Genomic DNA, 19,055 nt, shown 5'->3' with positions numbered 1-19,055 from the left:
CGCACAAACACACACATATGCACACAAACACACACACACACACACACAATTACAACACACACACACACACTCACACACAACACACACACACACACACATACACACACATACACACATACACACACATACACACACACACACACACCCACATACATACACACACATACACACTTACATCCACATACACACACACGCGCACGCACGCACACACATACATTCACACACATACACACTTACACACACATACACACACACGCGCACGCACGCACACACACACACATACACACATACACATACACACACATACACACACATACATACACACACACGCACACACAACACACACACACACGCACGCACGCACACCCACACACAACAATACACGCACCCACCCGCACGCACAAACACATACATACACACATACATACATAAATTATATTGCTGAGATATGTTTGCGCTCTCCAGATAACAGTTGACCTACAAAAATCAATTTCATTTCGAGTCAGGATGATACTAATTTCACAAATTTCCTCCATTTCCTGGAAAATTAACGTGATTTGAACAGATCAATTCGTTATTTTTCCACGAGAGTTGTAAAGAACGCATAATGCAAAAGAATTTCAGTTACAAAAATGTGAAAATTTGCACACGATAGTTGAGACAAATTTAACAGGTCATCTCTAAAGTAGTTTGTTTGAAGATTAAAAAATTAATGATAATAGTTCACTCATTGAAGAAAACGCAAAGCAGATTTGTTTATTTTCTGGTTCATGACAATTTTTTCTGTTGACTATAGTGAATATTTTTCAGAACCTCTTTTCTCTTCTAAGCATTTCCGTTTTCAGCAGATGCGCTGGTGGAATCTGCCTCTGGTTGCTTTTGTTCCTTGTTCACTTTTTTGCAGTTCGCAGGAATTGAGAATGTCTCTGTAGCTGGGTCGAAACTCACTTCTTGTATACAGTAGGCTAGAGCCTGTCGCGCTATCATAGTGAACGTTTTGTTCGAATTTTTCTTTTCCTTCGCCTCTGAAACGAAAGAAGTCACAAGTTTTCAATTTCAAACTACACTTTTTTAACTCAGTGAATTTATTTTTGAAATACTTTATCTTCGTAGACACCCGGGTTGAGGTGCCACCGCTAAAAATCGTTCAAAATGTGACAATTGCGGTGAATGTAGTGAAAGCTAGTAAGAAATGCGGCTTTTAACGGTAAATTTTTTTCACCGCTTTCTGTTTGAAGTTATGAAATATTGCACGAGGTGAACGCGACCAACATTAAAAAGTCGCGACTAGAAACTGCAAATCTTACGGGGAAAGGTAAAACTCTCGTTAAGAGAAATTCTTGATTAGGTACGAGCATCCTATTTAAGGACTTATTTTGTTAATTTGAGGGTCTAAGGAGGAGTGTCAACATTGGAGTCTGAAAGCGAATGAATTTTTGACCTAGCTGGTCTACGAAAAAAGGTAAAAAAGTTAACAAAAATTGTTTTTCAACCTAGTCAAGGACTTATATTTAAAAAAAAAAAAAACACTGAATTTCCAAATGAGTATAAATAGGTCAAGGAGCCTAAACATAACACAAATGGCAGCGTAAAGATATAACATAAGTAATAAATAACAGGTAAAAGATTTTCTTCTCCAGGTAGAAGAAACAAATTATACAAACTCAAAAATGAAGCGTTATTTAAATTTAAAAGCTTTCCAAGAAACATTGCCGACAATGTTTCCCATTGGGTCCTTCTGAAATTGTTGGAAAAAGTAGTTCTTGAAGACTTTTTTAACCCGCCTGTTTGATTCATTCCCTTTTAAGTATTTTTCAAGACAATTATTAATTGATAAGCCTTTTCGGATAATACTTTTGTCCAACCATGATGTTTTTGACCTCTCTTCAAGAAAAATAGTTTTCGTCCTTGAATGTCTGTAGAACTTATAGGTTGGCAAGCTAAGTCCTGTTATTCTTCGGAAGGCAGGCTTCTTAAATGTCAAGAGTTGATTGACATACATTGCTGTTCTGTATTCAAGTAGTTGTTTAATTGGCAGTATATAGTTATCTAGTTTGATACTAAGTGATGAACTGTTAAATCGTTGAACATAACAAGCTTTAACTGCCCAATTGAGTTGCTTTTCTAAGGTTGTCAGAAGATTTTTTGAAATTGACGAAAGCAAAACAGCTGAGTACTGGAGATGACTAATAACAAGAGAATTCAGTAGGATTTTGCGCAAATGGTATGGTACTACGTTTCTCAGGACGTAAAGTGTTTTTATTCCTTGCGCCATCTTGCTGAGTATTTGTTTAACTTGTTGTTGGTACATCAATTTTTTGTCCAAAATTACTCCGAGATATTTCACATTCTCAACTTCTTTTATTATATGGTTGTCAACTTTAATAGACTCTGCTGCGGAAGAAGTGCCAAAGACAATGAACTCAGTTTTTTCTGAATTCAGTTTTAAAGAATGGTATGAAAAATAGTCAACAAGCAAAGAAATTGATTTCTCTAAATGCAGCTTGCAATCAGTAATTTTTTTGCCGAAAGTATAAACAACTGCATCATCAGCGTATTGGATTAAACTGCAGTTGATGAAATTTGGTAGATCATTTACATATAAGTTGAATAGGAGTGGTCCTAAAACTGTGCCTTGTGGAACTCCATGCCTAACCTCCAGCCAGTCAGATTCAGCTTCTGGTATCACTACTCTTTGATGTCGGTTAGTGAGGTAACTCTTAATGAAAAGGATAGCCGAAGAAGAGAAACCAAGGTGTTTAAGTTTTTCTAGTAAAACTGAGTGGTCGATTGAATCAAAAGCTTTTGACAAATCTAAAAACGCCGCAGTGACCACTTTTTTTTCATCAAGTTTCTGTCTTACAGTTTCTGTCAGATATACAAGAGCATCAATTGTTGAAAATTTTTTCCCGAATCCAAACTGTGTTTTGGATAGGAGGTTGTATTTTGATAGGTATTCCTCTATTTGATCTTTGATTAAAATCTCAAGAACTTTTGACAAAGCAGGCGTTATAGAAATAGGCCTATAATTCAGCGGGTTTTCAGTGTCTCCTTTTTTGTGGATAGGTGTAATATTTGCCAATTTCAGTAGAGAAGGAAATTTGTTTTGTTTAGGAAATCCGTTGAAGAGAAAACATAACGGCTCTGCTAAAATATGAGCACCATCTTTTAATGCCCAAGCAGGAATAGTTGACGGACCCAATGGTTTGTTTTTATTGAGGTTGTTGAGAGCTTTACGACACTCAAATGTGGTAAGGAAACGAAACGAGAACAAATTAGGGTTGATCTGCTGAAAGTTTTGTTTAATGGTTGGTTTATTTAAAAGAAATTCACCAAGTTTACAAAATTTATAGTTAAGCAAATTCGCTATTTTTTTGCTGTCGGTTATTACATCCTCAAAGCAGTTTTTCAAAGAGAGAATTTTAGTTCCTGTTCTAGATTTATTTCTGACTTCGTTGATCAGATTCCATTGTTTCCTGGAGCTGTTAGCAGACTCAATCAATTGTGTTTGGAAGCGTTCATAATCTTTCAGATACTCTTTACTCGTCAGATCTTTTAGTTTTAGGAAATTATCAAAATTTTCTGATAGTAGAAATTCGTTCCTCTTTTTATTGAGGCATTTTGTTGCGTTTGAGACAAACTTATCTGCAAGTGAAAAATTAGGTTTGTTGTTCCGTATAAAAATTTTTCTGATTGGTGCATGTAATCTGATTACATTTGCAATCAGACTTTCAAAACGTGAGAACATTTCTTCGATATCATTAGATTCATAGATGAGGCTCCAGTTAATGTAATTTAAAGAATTTCTGAATTTGTGGGGATCATAATTACGCTTATCAAATATCAGTTTCCTGAGTGGTTTTTGTTTTTGAGTCAGCGTGAAATCAGTGAATAGAATTTGTGCAAGATGATCGCTTTTGATAGGAGAGTCGAATACATAATAGTATTTCCCTCTCAGCCCATTATCAGTTATGATATAATCTAATAAACTGCAGCTACCGTTCTGGTGCCTGGTTGCAGTTCTTGAATTCATCAAGTGCAAGTCGTAAGGTAGAATAATTGTATCCAGTTTCTGTTTTTCTTTGTTGTTCAAGTAATTAATGTTGTAATCTCCTATTAGGCATATTGATTTATTTTCAGTGGAAGCCTTATCGATGCATAAAGCCAATTCATCCAAAAACTGTGAACAAAATTGTTTATTTGGATTGTAAGAAATATTAATCAAGATACTTTTGTGAGAGGATAATTTGCATTCAACCCATAAACTTTCAAAAATTTTGGACATGTTGTTAAAATCTTTCCTGATTTTCGAATTGCAAAATTTGGGTAATAATAATAACAATCCTCCTCCTTTTTTATCCTGTCGATCACATCTGTGGATATCAAACTGATAGGGATTAGGGTTATAAAAACTATTACTATCAATGCTGGTCAACCAGGTTTCTGTTAAACCGTAAATACAATTTGGACCGATGTCATTGAGTAAACTCTTCAACTGTAGCTGTTTTTTCTGGATACTTTGACAGTTAGCATGCACAATTTTCAGCTGCATGGGCCATTTTTTACATTTTTGTGTGTATACTATTTAAGGTTTCCAAGGGCCCTGGGTTTCTTTCAACATCCCCGTGAATTAACATAAGTATGTGAACATATAGAAGGAAAAAGAGCCCAGATGAGAAAAAACATACAAAGCCGAAAACTTTCAGCAGGTCAACTTTTATCAAACACAAATCAAGTTTTTTTAATTTAGAATTGTAAGTGAGGCTCAGTGGCGTGGGAAAGTTTAAAACCACTGTTTGTCTCGTCAAAAAATAATAACATAAATTTATCAGAATTACAGCTTTCAACATTATACTCAGTTATTGATGTCAAACCGCTCGTGCCTAATGAATCAAACAAACTATCAAAATGTTTCCATTTATTTCATCTAAAAGTCAAGGTTTGACAACAGTTAATATGGATGATAGCGATTAAATGATAGGTTGTTGTTTGGAGGCTGTGAAAAGTAGCGTTGCTGATAATTAGAGAATTTATTTTGCATTTTATAAGGAGCGTTAGATGTTACTTTACTAAAGTCAATAACCCCATTTGAGGTTTTTAATAGGTATCCCAGCAGTATGTTTTTCAGGAATGGTATTCCCAACTTATAATTTAAATGCACATTGTCATGGTACAATTGGTTGAAATGTGTGATGCGTGGATTGTATGTTGAAACACTTCGAATAATATCATTTAGCTTAAGCACTACAATTGCATTATCAACATTCCCATAAGTATTATTTAGCAAATCATTAAAGACTGCAATTTTTTCATTTTTATCACTGTTTATAGGTATCTCCCTAAAAGGAGGAATTTCACACAGCACCATTGAATCGGGAGTAAATTTTTCCATGCATTTATCAACCAGTTTCTGATAGTCCGCAAACAAATCTTTACCATTTTTGGAAGATTTTGAAACGCTATTAGTCCCATCCTGCAAAATTAGGGTTTTTAGTTTTTTTGATTCATACTTGTCAACAACTTTTAATTTTTCAAGCGTCGTGGAACCCCGGTATGCATGAATTGCAACGTCCAGTGGAATACTTGCATCATCATACAGCTTTGCTATTATGCTACTACCCAAAACACAATTCTCCTGCAAAGTCGTGAAATCATTTTTTTTGAAATCTCTGACCTGTTCCTGGAACAAACCAAAACCATTGGGGGATGATGCTGACTGTTTCTCAGAGTTGTTGCCTTGTTCTCCTCCAAGGCAGGGATGAGCATCAATTTTCGTTTTGAGTCCCGTTAACACTTGTTCAATAAATAAATCTTTTCGATGTAATTTATTAGACAAATCAACACAAAGTTTGTAGGAAGTATCTTTATTTAGCTGTTTCCATTCATCAAGAGTTAGCAGGTTGGGAACTTGACAGCTGCTATCTATATTCATTGCTTTAATCTTCACAAGAAATGTTTTATGTAAAGGAAACTGAGAGAATTTGTTCAATTCAATGTGCACGAAACGATTTTGTGTATTCAAAAAAAGAGCATTTAAAGGTCAACTGTTTGAATCAACTGTAAAGTGATTCAGTTTTTGGTGTAAAGTGATTCAACAGTAAAGTGTAAAGTGATTCAACTGTAAAGTGATTCAACTGTAAAGTGATTCAGTATTTCAGGATTCTTTTGGTTGAATGAAATTATTAGCATATGTTATTGTTATTATGCTATCTAATGTTGGTTTCCAAATTAACAATACACTTTGAATTGAAAAAGATTTTTAGTTGTTCAATCTGTGAAGAAGGAAATTTGATTTAGTCTCTTCATAATCACCAAATTTTTGAAAATGGTTATCTCATCTAGTTTTTCTCAGCACTCGGCAAGATTTATTATGAAACCTATCTAAACGAGATCTTGCTGACACCTTGGTGATCCCACAGATTGACACCGAATGTAAGATACTGTACGTGTTGGCAAAATAAGTTAACTGTGCAAAATTATCAACTAAATTAAACGAATATTAATACACCTTTCCCCCCTTCAATGTTTTAATTTATCCAAAATGTTTTGTCACGGTTGAATGACAAAGAGGTGGGCGGTAAATTGCGAAAAATTGTTGAGCTAATTTCTCTGATTAATTTCTCGCGGATTAATCTGATTGGTGAAGCGATTAATTAAATCTCACTACTAACGAGATAACTCGTTTAGTTGCCATAGAATTAGTTAAACTGTTTCTCAATCAGACGCCAAAGTAAACTTAGACAGCTGTGAGCCCAAAATCAAGAAGCAAACAAATTAAAGAGCCTTGATTAAATAGAAATATAATTCAACTGATAATAGCCTCAGAACTGATAGAAACGTACCAGCTTCTGCTGCCTGAAAAGCAATGCATAAATGATGAAAGTGCTTATTAATAGTTCTGTACTGTACATTGTATTTACAAAATTAATAATAGAGAATAAATTAAAAATTTGATAATGGTGTTTTTTTCATAATGGTTCTTTGTAATATCAATGTGATAAATTTTACATTAAAATCAATGAGTAGATCTAGAACAAAGATTCACATTATCAATCCTCCTCCTTTTACAAAGTTAATAGTATTTTTGCAAAAAAAAATGATTAACACTACCAGGAATTGTTCGGACCCACTTTAGTGGGGGACTATATATTTATATACTCAACCGGGTTTTTTTTGTTCCGTCAATTTTCGCCAATCGATGAAATGATCGTACAGGATTGTGAGTGGTATCCTTAGAAAACAAGTCAAGCGCAGAAAGAAGAAACTTTTCAATTTTGTTTTTACAGCGGAATTACGGAGGTTTAAGTTTTTGTGAACGGTAGCTAGCTTCCGTAAGTGTGTTCACATTTTTCGCAATTTTCGCTTAAATTTTGATCAATTTTGGCAAAGAAGTTGATAAAGTTGTTAACAATAGTCTCATTGATTTTAAGTTTAAAAATAAATAGGAGCTGGTGAATTTTTTGATCCAACTGGTTTGGCGATATTTCTAGCCAAAAATTTCAAAAAAGCGATATTTCAAAAAAGCAGAGTTTCTTGAAAAATCAATTTTTTCGCCTTTCTTTCTGAAAAAGGCATCAAACATGGATAATTTTAACCGGTAGTGCAGACATCATAAATACAGACACAATCACTGTCTACTCAGATATGGTCTTAATATAAATCCGGTTCCTCCGAACGTCTTCAGGGAACAACTTTTTTGCTCTGTCTTTTTGCTGGTTTTTATTACTAGGAAAAAAACGTTCTCTAAACTTAATACGAATTCCTGAATTTTACCAGCATTTAATGTCCTTTTTGCAGATCTCTGACAAAGTCTGGTTAACCAAATGATTAGTTGAAACTGAGTCCGCTAATAACAAAACTATCGAATGCCTTAGTTGATACATAATGGTTTTTCGTAAAATAACTCGATAAGTACACAAAACACATATTTTTTGATACAATCTTTTAGGTCATATTATCTATTTTGGCAAAGATTTTTAGAGAAAAATGAAAAAAGATATTTTGGAGACACATCAAGAGCAAGACCAGTTTTGATCTGGTTGTGGAAAGTAATAGACAAGAAGTATTCGTATTGTAACGGCGCGCTACATTTGTTCAAACACGTTTGTGCTTTTGTTTTTTCATGTTAGTGACAGAGCAGAATGATTTCCATACTCAATTACTGAGCAATCAATTTTATGTACATCTGAATGCCAATGAGCATGCATGATAACTTCAGCAAAAGGCATTCTTTTTGCATCAACAAAGTTTACAATTTCCAATTCTTGAGATTGTTTTTCGCAGTCTTGTCCAATCATCACACTAACGACAGGTTAATGACGTGTTTTCTGTCACAATAATGACTTTTAGTAAATGCAATCCCTTATATTTGAAGATTTATATGAATAGATTGTGATTTTATAGGTTTCGACACTGTTTCCTTGGAAAATTGAAATGAAATTTTGATTTTTTGCCTCCATTTGTATTTTTAGTTGTTCTAACACATTCTGGATACTGACAGATCTCGATGGATTTTTATGAGTCCAAGAAAAGAAAGTCATTGAACGATTTCAGTTGACAGTTAATGGCTTTCATGGCATTGCAATTCATTGTTTTAAAGAAGTGTGAACTTTTTTTCCAATTTTGCTCTTTTTATTTTCTGTCTTCTGGTTAATTTTTCTTTAAAAAAAGGTGGCAATTCATTGGTGAAATGCAAATCATTTGGTATACTTTAGATTTTATCTGATGCACTTTTCACTTTTTTCTTCAATTTTTATAAATAGATAGACAATGAGTTTCGGTCGTAATTAATGCTTAACATTTTTATTTGGTTTTGTTGTTTGTCTTGTCTCTTATTCTCCTTAATAGCAGGTATCATTGGCTCTCTAGTTTAATTTTTATAGTGATTGGAGCTTAAAGCGATTTTAAATGATTTCACCAACTATTTTTGAACAATAACTGATTTTTTGAAAATTCTATATCTTCATTATTTGGTGGACAATTCAGCCAAAATTTTGGTTGATCACAGTCGGAACAATATATGCGGATGCATGTTTGTGCGCCTCCTGAATTTTTGGCCCCGCAATAGATTACAAAAATTATTGTTATGGGAGACTCAAACCACACTTTTTCACACGTTTCGATTTTAGCTTTTGGAAAATGGAACTAATTCCTGAATGGAGTTTTTTATACCCCGGAGAACAATATTACAAAACTGATAAAAGCCAAGTTTGCACTGCACCTTATTGAGCGAAGCAGCATAATGCAACTGAGTTTCAAATTTTTAAAATTAGATTGCTGCCAACTCGCAATCTGATTTCTGCCTTTTTCCCAACTTTTTCCCGAAGTGAATCAATTCCCTTATTGACGACAAAATGGCTTTGTTTGCATAAAAATTGGTTGCTCTGTTATGGTTATATCATTAGATAGTACACCTAAATGTTGTTTTTACCAGTCTTTAACTATTGGTGCTGTAGATAGTTATTGAAAAACGAGATCGGCATTTGTAATTCCATAATCCGTTAATCTGTCAGAAGCGCAATTTCGCATAGTAATTTTAGATTAACTATTTTATTTATTAGATTTCATATACCAATCCGTACGTAGTAATCCAATTAAAAAAACACCAGTACCATCAAAATCCAACTGAAAGACATTTTTAAGGACAATTGAATTCAGCATTAATTTTATATTATAGTGATGGGATATTTGCGTTCAAGAAATAATCAACTAATTAATATATTTCAGACACATAGATTGATATAATCTGAACAGTGCAAATTCTGGAAAACACTAGTTGAGTTTGTAGAACCAACAAGGCGGCTCGGTAATGTGCAATTGCACATAAGGTTCCGACCCCGCTCATCCACAATTTTAGCATGATTATCTATCAAATGAGGAACATAGAAAAATTCAAAAATTCAAGTATTTTTTTTTAAAAATTGGTGTATGAACAAAAAGATAGCCTCCAAAGAAAATAACTCAGAGGTGGAGTGAATAATGTAGCATTAGATTGATGAGATGTGCAAATATTAAGAAAGCGAGTCAAGACGAACAGCAAAATCAAACAACAACAAAAATTAATTACCTTAAAAATTTTATGTCAGTTTTAAGAAACAAAACTTAATAACAAACTCAAAACAGCGTCAGATAAAACTGGTATTAAACAAAAATAACTTTTAATTTACCAGAAAAGATATGGGACTACCCAATAAAAAGGTTTGGTAACAATTAGACAATAAAGAACAAAAACAGTAAAGTTGTAAAATTCGCTTATTTTTTAAACAGTTAATTTCAATGTAATGAAAACCATTAGAAATCAAATAAAATATCCCATAGGTGTACAATTACCAATGTTTCTTTAGGAGGAATTAAGAACTGCCGGTATTCAATTTAACAAAAAAAAACAACAAACAGAGAACAAACAAAAAATCAATTAAAACTTGGCAGAAAACGCTTTCGAAACCGTAAAATCTCGCCATCAAAACATGTTCGAATGCACTTTTTGCGAGCACCGATAATGTATTATGTAATCTCTCATTAATGAAGCTAGGTAACATGTAGATAAAAATGAAGAAAAAAAATGCAAAATTAAGCAACACTTTAATTTTTTTTCGAAAAAAATTATTTCCAAAGACATGAACGTCTTGAAATACATAATGAAATAATTAAATAGGTTCGTGTATTCTTTCAAAACAAGCCTTTGAGAAATGAAATTATCCAGAATATGTATGATGTCTATAAAAAGAACGTGACAAAAATCGAAAAATAATTTAAAATTTTTCCGTGTCGAAGCCAGTAAAGTCCTTAAAAACATTAGTTTGTGTGACACCAATCCCTGTTGAAACCTTCCTTTGGCAACATAATTAACGAGACTAGATAACAAACGGACAATAAAAGGAGCAAAATTGCGAAGTTACAAAGTGTTTTTTTTTAATTTATAAAACAATTGTCTTCAGAGTCATGAAAGCCATCAGCTATCTACTAATATCAAAATATCGGAGCCTTTATTCTTTCATGAGAAACCAATGAAGCCGGGTCATTGTACTGGAATTTTCATACGACAAAAAACGACAGTTAAAGGCAATTTTAAAAAATTCAATTAATTTCTTCAAGAAAGAAGTGGCCAAGCCGTTGAAACGATAATCTATATCTTTCGGAATTTTAATATGTTCAATTGTGCCTTATTTTGAATGCCAGCAATGTGATATAAAAACTGTTATTATTTTACAATGTGACAAAACTGGAAAACGTGCAAAACTGGCAAATATCAAAAAATAAAAAAAAATCTGACATCTAGTAGTATCAAAGCCAGAAACAATAACTAAAGGCTTAAAATCGCAATAAACATTAACTTTTAAACTAATAGAAATAAGAAGCGTTCTTTCTTTGCTGACATTAAGCTACAAGTTGACTAAATTAAGAGAAAAATAGAGGCAAATTTCAATAAGTCATTATTCATTTAAAAATCAAATACTTTTCAAAAGTCAAATAGACCATAAGCTTTCAATTAATCAACTAGATATAACAATGTGGAGTTATTTAGGAATCCAATTGAACTTTTCATTAGATAGCTTTGGTTTGAAATGGTCTGTTATTTAATTAATGTAGAAAAGATCGATTTTTTTTTTCAATAAAGAAGACCAACTGATTGCAATTCGAATTATTTTTGGATTATACCAGTCCAATATTGGTCAAAAATTAGCCCTGCTAATGCTGTTTGTTCATTAGGAACACTTAATTATTCGATCGTTTTAGATATTGATATTTGGTTTGTTAAAAACTTAAAAAGAGATGCTGCGTTTTTAATATTCAATGAATAAATTTAGCAAAAAAACGTCAAAGTTTTAATTACAGAGAACTCTCATCGGTGTTTGTACTAGAAAAAAGCCCATTTTGAGTCTAAAAAGAATTTGTAAGTGGTGTTTTGGTCTGTACTTTCTGTAATATTAATCAAGATGGACTAAAGAAACTTATTTCGTGCTATTTTTGATATAAAATCTTAATTTTGAAAAACGTAGCCAAAATTTTTTCACAAAAAATTATAAAAATTAGCCTGCTAAATAATTTTGTCTCTATTAACAAACATAAATAACACATAAACAAAAAATTGACAAGTTTTAGCAAAATTGGCGAAGTTTTAGTCAAAAATTCCGGAAAATTTGAATAAAATCTCACCGGAATTCACTCTATTTTCTCAAATTTTAAATCTCGATAACTCCCTGAAAAAAAAGAAAATTAAAAAAATCTTTTTTATTCAATATTCTACGCGGGACAAGCTTTCTAATGATACCAGTCTCAACTTTCTACGATGAATATATCGATCGGCCAAAATTGACTGAACAAAAAAAACTCATTTGAGTATATAGTTCCTTCCGCCTCAAGAGGGGTCGGAACAATTAATGAATCAAGACAAGAAAAAATGAAAGCAAGATATGGGAAAATGGTATCAACAAATTTTACATTTATTCCATCTGATCAATCTTTTTTAATCAGTTAGAGCAACTTCTCTTGCATCAAAATCACCATCTCTGTAAAACATTTAGCAAGTATGTTAGTGAAATTTTTTTATATTTAAAACCTGCATTGGTTTTTGTGTGGTTTTGTGTTTTGCCGCAGCTGACAATACTACATACTAAATTTGATTTATCTCCAAAAAAGAGAAGCTGCCTTTAAATATTAGCCATTTTTTCATTGGCTTTAACAAATATAAATTATCTTTTTTGGTGTTTCGTGCTGAACGCTTTTCAGGAACTGGATTCTTACAGTTCCCTGAAAATATTTTTCATTCGACTTTTATGTGAAACTTTATTTTTTCAGGGCTGAGTTAAGTGAAGCGAAATGAATATTTCTCTAAGTCGGTTAACATTATAATAATGTAACTCTTCTATTGTTCAATGCTTCAAGAAAAATAATATGTTTAACCAACAAATTGAAATCACAAACGTTCACCCTTTCAAAAAAAGGCAACAAGTTAGATCTTCAAGCTAGTTCAGATTATTATAGTGTGAATAATAAAAATTTGTCATTATTTTTTTATTGTTTCAATCTTTTTCTCAAGTTCTACTTCATCAATATTTCAAAATTAACGGAACATCGATTCATTGATTGATTGCATCAATTCTTGCAAGGAACCAAGGTCGATTTCCTGGACACGGAAAAATTAAGTGAATATTATATTGCCTGTGAAGCTGAAGCTCCAGACTCGTCCTTCATCTTGGTGACCAGATTGACAGTGGCTGCTTTCTCTGCTATGAACACTTTGCTCACAATTGCCAGAGTCTTCTTTCCACTTGTCTGGTTCAGCTCTTTCACAACAGCATACGGTACACAACTGAAACCACACATTAAAACGCACGTGCACGCTATAAAATTGCAAGAATTGACAGAGCCAGAATTGAAAGAATGTCAGAGGTTGACTTTCAGTGACTCTTGTTTATTTTAGACCAGTTGAACATTAGTTTATTCAAAAATCCAACAAAAAAATTTATTTCTTCCTCCATCTATCTATTCAAAATATCTTTTGGTTGAAAGTGGTACTAAGCCATCATCATTTTTTCAGATCTGCTGATTTTTTGTTAGATATTGTGAAATATATGACAAATTGTTTGTCAACTATTTGGGAGCAGATTTCACAAAAACAATCTTCGAAATCTTTTTGCAAAACTGCTGATTTTGGTGGCAAAACGTTATCCCAAAAAATATGAGCCCTGCCACCGCTTCTATGTTTTGATCTCTCTCTCTCTCTCTCTCTCTCTCTCTCTCTCTCTCTCTCTCTCTCTCTCTCTCTCTCTCTCGCTCTCCCTCTCTCTCTCTATCTTTTTGTTGACTCAAAAATCGATTGAAGTGTTTGGCAGGCTTGAAACAAATTTATTAAACAAACTTGCAGAAACTTGAAGTTGTTTTCTCAAATTTGCGACCATCAATACATAACGACTGCTGATCCAAAGATTTTTAGGGGCAAAGTGTAAATTTTTCAAACGCTTCCGAATCTTTAATATTGAATCATCGCATTGCGTTACAATTTCATTTGATCGGAAAATTCTTTTCTTGATAGTGACATTTTCAGAACATTATTTAAGTTCATTTTTGCTCATGATTATTTCAAAAACCCCATGCTGCTCAAAAATCTATATCTTCTCGTTTAATTTTAAGTTTTACAAACTACAATTTGCATTTATGAAAACAAAAAAATGTTTAATTTTAATAGTCTGTGGACCAATTGTTTTATTTGTCATTTTTCTTGAGCCATTAGAGTTTTTGTCCTGTCTTTGTAGTTATGGCGGTATGTTTTATGTTTAGAATTAGAAATCCTTGCTTTCGTACCTAAAGTTCAAAAGCTTCTTTAAAGAAACTTTTGCTTAAAATATTTATAGGTTGATAAATTTGACATCCCAATTACTAGCACATATTTTTCTCTAGTTGTTCTTAGAGGCCGGCGTTGTTTATAATCAGGCACATTACCTTAAAAAGAAACACTCAGGGTCTTGTTGTGAACCTATCCAGCCAATTCTAGTCAGAAAAAATTCATATACAACAGCATGCGTTTTATGTTTTCCACTCTGGACTAATTGTAAAAATGCATGGCATATAGTTACGGTTGAGAGTTAGGTCAGCAGGATACAATTTTTTGCAGCAAAATGTCTGCTTGCTGTTTTTCCAATGCAAGTATTCCCTCAGCTTACGTACACACTTAAAAGTACATACAGTTCCGTTTTTTCTATATGATTCGGATGTTTTTTATCATTTTCCAACAACAGTTTTTTGCAAATATCCATCAAGTTGTTTTTGTATGATGACCTGTTCAGCGCCCTTGTAAAAACGAAAGTGCCTTTGATTTTTTTTTCCTGTTCATTTCTACTCCTTACTGGATATTCTTACTTTAAGTTCAACTGTAGATCAACAAACAAGTCGTCGAACCAATCGGTTGATGACAATTGATTTAATTTAATTTAAATTTTAAAAACAAACATTGGAGAATCTTTCTTGAGAAAACAGCAAAAAAAATGAAAACTTGAATTTTGAAGTATTGTCAATTAAGATCAGTTCAACATCAATATTTTATTTAAAAATCCAACAAAAAGTCTTGATTTCTTTCTCTATCTCTTCAATTTTTTTAAGGTTTAAACCATCGTCAGTTTTACTGGTATTTAATTTTTCTGTTTCTCTCTCTTCTTATTGAGTCAAATCTCAATTGAAGAGTTTAGGCATGAAGCACATTTTGTAAATAAATTTGCAAAAACTTGATGGATTTTTTTCCAAATTTGCCATCATCAACACCTAATGCTTGATGATCCAAAGTTTTTTTGAACCAAATAGTAGCTTTCTATACTAGTTAATCGCAATGCTTCAGAATCTTTAATATTGATTTGTCCTAGTATGTTACAATGTCATTTTAACAAATACTTTTTTTCAGCAGAGCGATATTATTCATACCATTATCTATTTTCAGTTTTGTAACTGCTCGTGATTATTATGAAAAAACCGCGCCGCACAAACTTAAATTCTTGTTGTTCAACTTCTTTTCAAATTTCACAATTTATAACTTAAGTTCAGGAAAACAAAAAAATAATTGACTTTAATGGTCTGCTAACCAATTTGTTTTAAAAAAATTACTCATATTCTTCAAAAATTTGAAACTTTTGTCCTATTTTTGAAAATTTGGCACTGTGTTTCATGTTTGAAATCAAGAAAAACCGCTTCCGTTTTCAAATTACAAAATTTTCTTTAAAGAACCTCCGGCTGAAAATATCCACAATTTGCAAAAAAATTAATAACACAATTAATAGCATATTTTTCACTAATTTTTCTAAGAGGCCGAAATCTTATATATTTGGGCATATTAAACTGCTGAAAAAATTCAACGAACTGTTGTGAACTTAACCAGCTCATTCAGTAGATCTGTTCAGACAAGTCAATTACAACAGCATGCCTGTATATACTTTCACTTTGAACTAATTGTAAAAGTGCATAATTTATAGATACGGTAGCCACTTAGGGCAGCCTGATACAATCTTTCCTGCAGAATTTTTGTTTGCTGTTTTTTATCGTCTTGCCTTTTCTAACGAATTTATATCATATCCCTTCAGCACACATACAGACATAAACATACATACAGTTCCTTTTTTATATATTTGATTTGTTTTTTAACGTTTATTAACGATAGGTTTTGCAAAAGCCCATAAAATTGTTTTTATATAATGATCGATTCAACAATTTTGTAAAAAAAACGGTTTTTTAAACATTTTGTTTCTTTTCCGTATCATTCATACTAACTTTGACTTCAACTGTAGAGCAATAAAAAAATAATCGAACCAATCAGTTAATGATCGCTGAATTTTTGTCATTTTGAATCCGTTCAACACAAACACTTTTTCGAAAATCAAACAAAAAGCTTTTATTTCTTTCTTTATCTATCTCTTCAAAATACTCTATGTTTCACAGGGGTAATAAACCATCATTATTCTCACAGGTGGTCTATAATTTTGTTGTTAAATGACAAAATAGATATGGTTTTAAAATTGATACCGTTGTCAGTTATGTTAGCCGGATAATTTTTTAGTACAAAAATAAGCAAACTTTAACATATTAGGTTTCTTCCCAGCGTCACAATGCTCGCAGGACAATACACGCTTTATGTCACAGTACTCTCAGCACACATACACACCCCTAGTCTAGACCTGGAATTAATAAAAGACCGTCTTTGACCTATATAAGGCATAAAAAGGGTGATGTTCTGGACTTTGAGTGGAACTAACATAAACGTCCTCGAAGACCATAAAACGTGTCCTGAAATTTGTTGGGACAATAAAGCGTGTCCTGGTATTTGGCTGGACAAAAAAATGTGCTGGAATTATGTATTGCAACCGTAGCAATGTCTTGTTTTCATTTCCTAAAAAAATTAAGGACATGTAGCTAAATTGGTTAACAATCGGGTAAGGTCGGAGAGAGACACAAAATTGAACTCAGATAGTCATTTTTGTCTATGAAAAGAATTTGGATGGACATATGAAAAGAGATTAGCCTTTACTGTGTATTTTAGTTCAATGTTTACCCCCCCCCACTAGAATTAATAGGTCTTTTCTTAAATTCCAGGTGTAGACTAGGGACATATACGCACACATTAACACACACGCCCATACTTACACGCACGCACACACACACACACACACACACACACACACACACACACACACACACATACACACACACACACACACAAACACACACACACACACACACACACACACAAGCACACACTCTCTCTCTCTCTCTCACACACACACACACAAACACAGAGACTCAAAAACGTATTTAATGTTAACTCACCAGGTGAAATTTCATTGAGTTCATTCAAACTAGACAAAAAAGTTGAAGAGAGTTACGAAGAGTTCATGCTGCGTTGCATTCGGATTGGACAAAAATTTTTGTGATCAATAAAAATGTAAACTTACTAATCGTCAATAGCACACGTGGACAACTCCTGTCTGATCACAGCTCCCAAGTCACAGTCAATCTCGTAAACTTCCTTGGTTGAAGTACCGACTCCAATCTGCCGACAAAACAACTTCACACTCTTTAATTTACTTCAGTCAGATCACATTTACAAACACATGAAACCTTTGGTATGAAAAATCACGAGGATCAACCCGAGAGGTTCATTTAAATTCCTTAAAAAAGGTGCTGAATGTGTCACTTTTCCCGCGATTAATTTTGTGTCAACAAACAGTTTTAATGTGGTCAGACAAGAGAACGATTTTTATTAGGAATTGTGCTTTATCCAACGCTGCCATTTGCCAATTCCTTGACTATGCAACAAAACCCATGCGCAATAAGGATCAATTGCATATAGCAGATTGCATAGCAGCTGGAAACAATGAGCATCAATTGCGATAACAAGATGGTACGTTGCAATATCTCCTGGTATACAAAACTATGCAAAAATCTGAGGATTTCCAATATCTATAATCACTAACACATGCAAAAACCATATTAAATATTGAAATATTATAAACATTGACCATTCTAAACAAAACTTTTATACGTTTTTGTCTCCTTTTTGTGAATATTCAATTGTTATTATAACCTATCAACTCTTCTATTGCCGAAAGCATTTCAGATTTGACAAACGTACCTCATTCCATTTATGTTAGGTTGCTTTTTTCCGTTGTTCCCTTAATATTTATATTGATTTGAATCCACGATATTCAATTGCAAATGAACCCTGAGAAAATTTGAAAAAATTTACGGTATAAAAACGGTATAGTTACGTGAAAATGGTTGATACAAAGTAAAACGAAATGAAAATGAATAAGAGAATCCCTTTGTGTAAAATGACTCCTGACTGTCTTATAAAAATTGAAACAAGAATTACATTTTTTCTGGAATGAAATTTAGTTTTATGAAGAAATTGTTTCATCGTTGAGATTCCTAAATCTGCGAAAACGACAGTTTTGGTAACTACATTCGAAGCCAAACAATCATATGACAAATATGTGAACTATGTTTCTACCTGATCCGCAATTATTTGAACTGTTTTGAGTTCATAAAACTAACTTATCTTTATAAGGATCAAAAGTGACCGATTCCGAGAAGTAAAAATTTATATTCTTTCGAAAAAGTTACTTGTCGCTCAACTTCCAGAAAAATCTACTTGTTTTTGAAACTTCTTTCGCCAGGTTATCTTACTGCAATTAAATTAACTAATACTCTAGATGCTATACTCGCTGCAAACAATAATACAAATCGTATCTTTGATTAAATTTATTATCTAGAGCAATCAAAAATCTCAATCAATTCTTGCAGAAAGAATGATTAAGTTCTCGAATAACAAAAGATTTTATTTCAAGATTCTGACAGAATGCATAGTTATCTTCCAATATACTGGCAGAATGATTGGATATTGCAAAATGACTGGTTATCTTGCAAAATTTTGGGATAATAAAAGTCCATCTTTTGGCTCAATTTGTGGTTATCTTACAAAATTCCCGCAGAATGAGCCCTTATATTGCAACATCCTGGCAGAGTAAATGGGTGTCTTGCAATATTGTGAGAGTGAATGTTTATTTTGTGTAGAA

At 32.8% G+C, this 19,055-nt stretch overlaps 1 protein-coding gene across 3 annotated transcripts in view; it reads right to left on the bottom strand.

The window, feature by feature from the left end:
* Positions 1-603: 603 nt before the first annotated feature.
* The window catches only part of LOC142344202 (uncharacterized), a 59,852-nt gene continuing 41,400 nt past the window's right edge, over positions 604-19,055 (bottom strand). For 2 of the 3 annotated variants that reach the window (XM_075395747.1, XM_075395746.1), the window contains exons 4-7: positions 17,433-17,530; positions 13,162-13,312; positions 6,843-6,855; positions 604-1,025 (exon numbers count right to left, since the gene is read on the bottom strand). In XM_075395747.1, coding sequence (XP_075251862.1) covers positions 826-1,025; positions 6,843-6,855; positions 13,162-13,312; positions 17,433-17,530 — 462 coding nt within the window. In that variant the 3' untranslated portion in view covers positions 604-825. The remainder of the gene's footprint in view (positions 1,026-6,842; positions 6,856-13,161; positions 13,313-17,432; positions 17,531-19,055) is intronic. The other variant, XM_075395744.1, reaches the window with a different exon arrangement.

The sequence above is a fragment of the Convolutriloba macropyga genome, chromosome 8 (genome assembly GCF_964194025.1).
Source record: "Convolutriloba macropyga chromosome 8, txConMacr16.3, whole genome shotgun sequence".
Taxonomy (NCBI): domain Eukaryota; kingdom Metazoa; phylum Xenacoelomorpha; order Acoela; family Convolutidae; genus Convolutriloba; species Convolutriloba macropyga.
The sequence above is the reverse complement of the archived record's forward strand: the minus strand, read 5'-3'. Positions and strand labels throughout refer to the sequence as shown.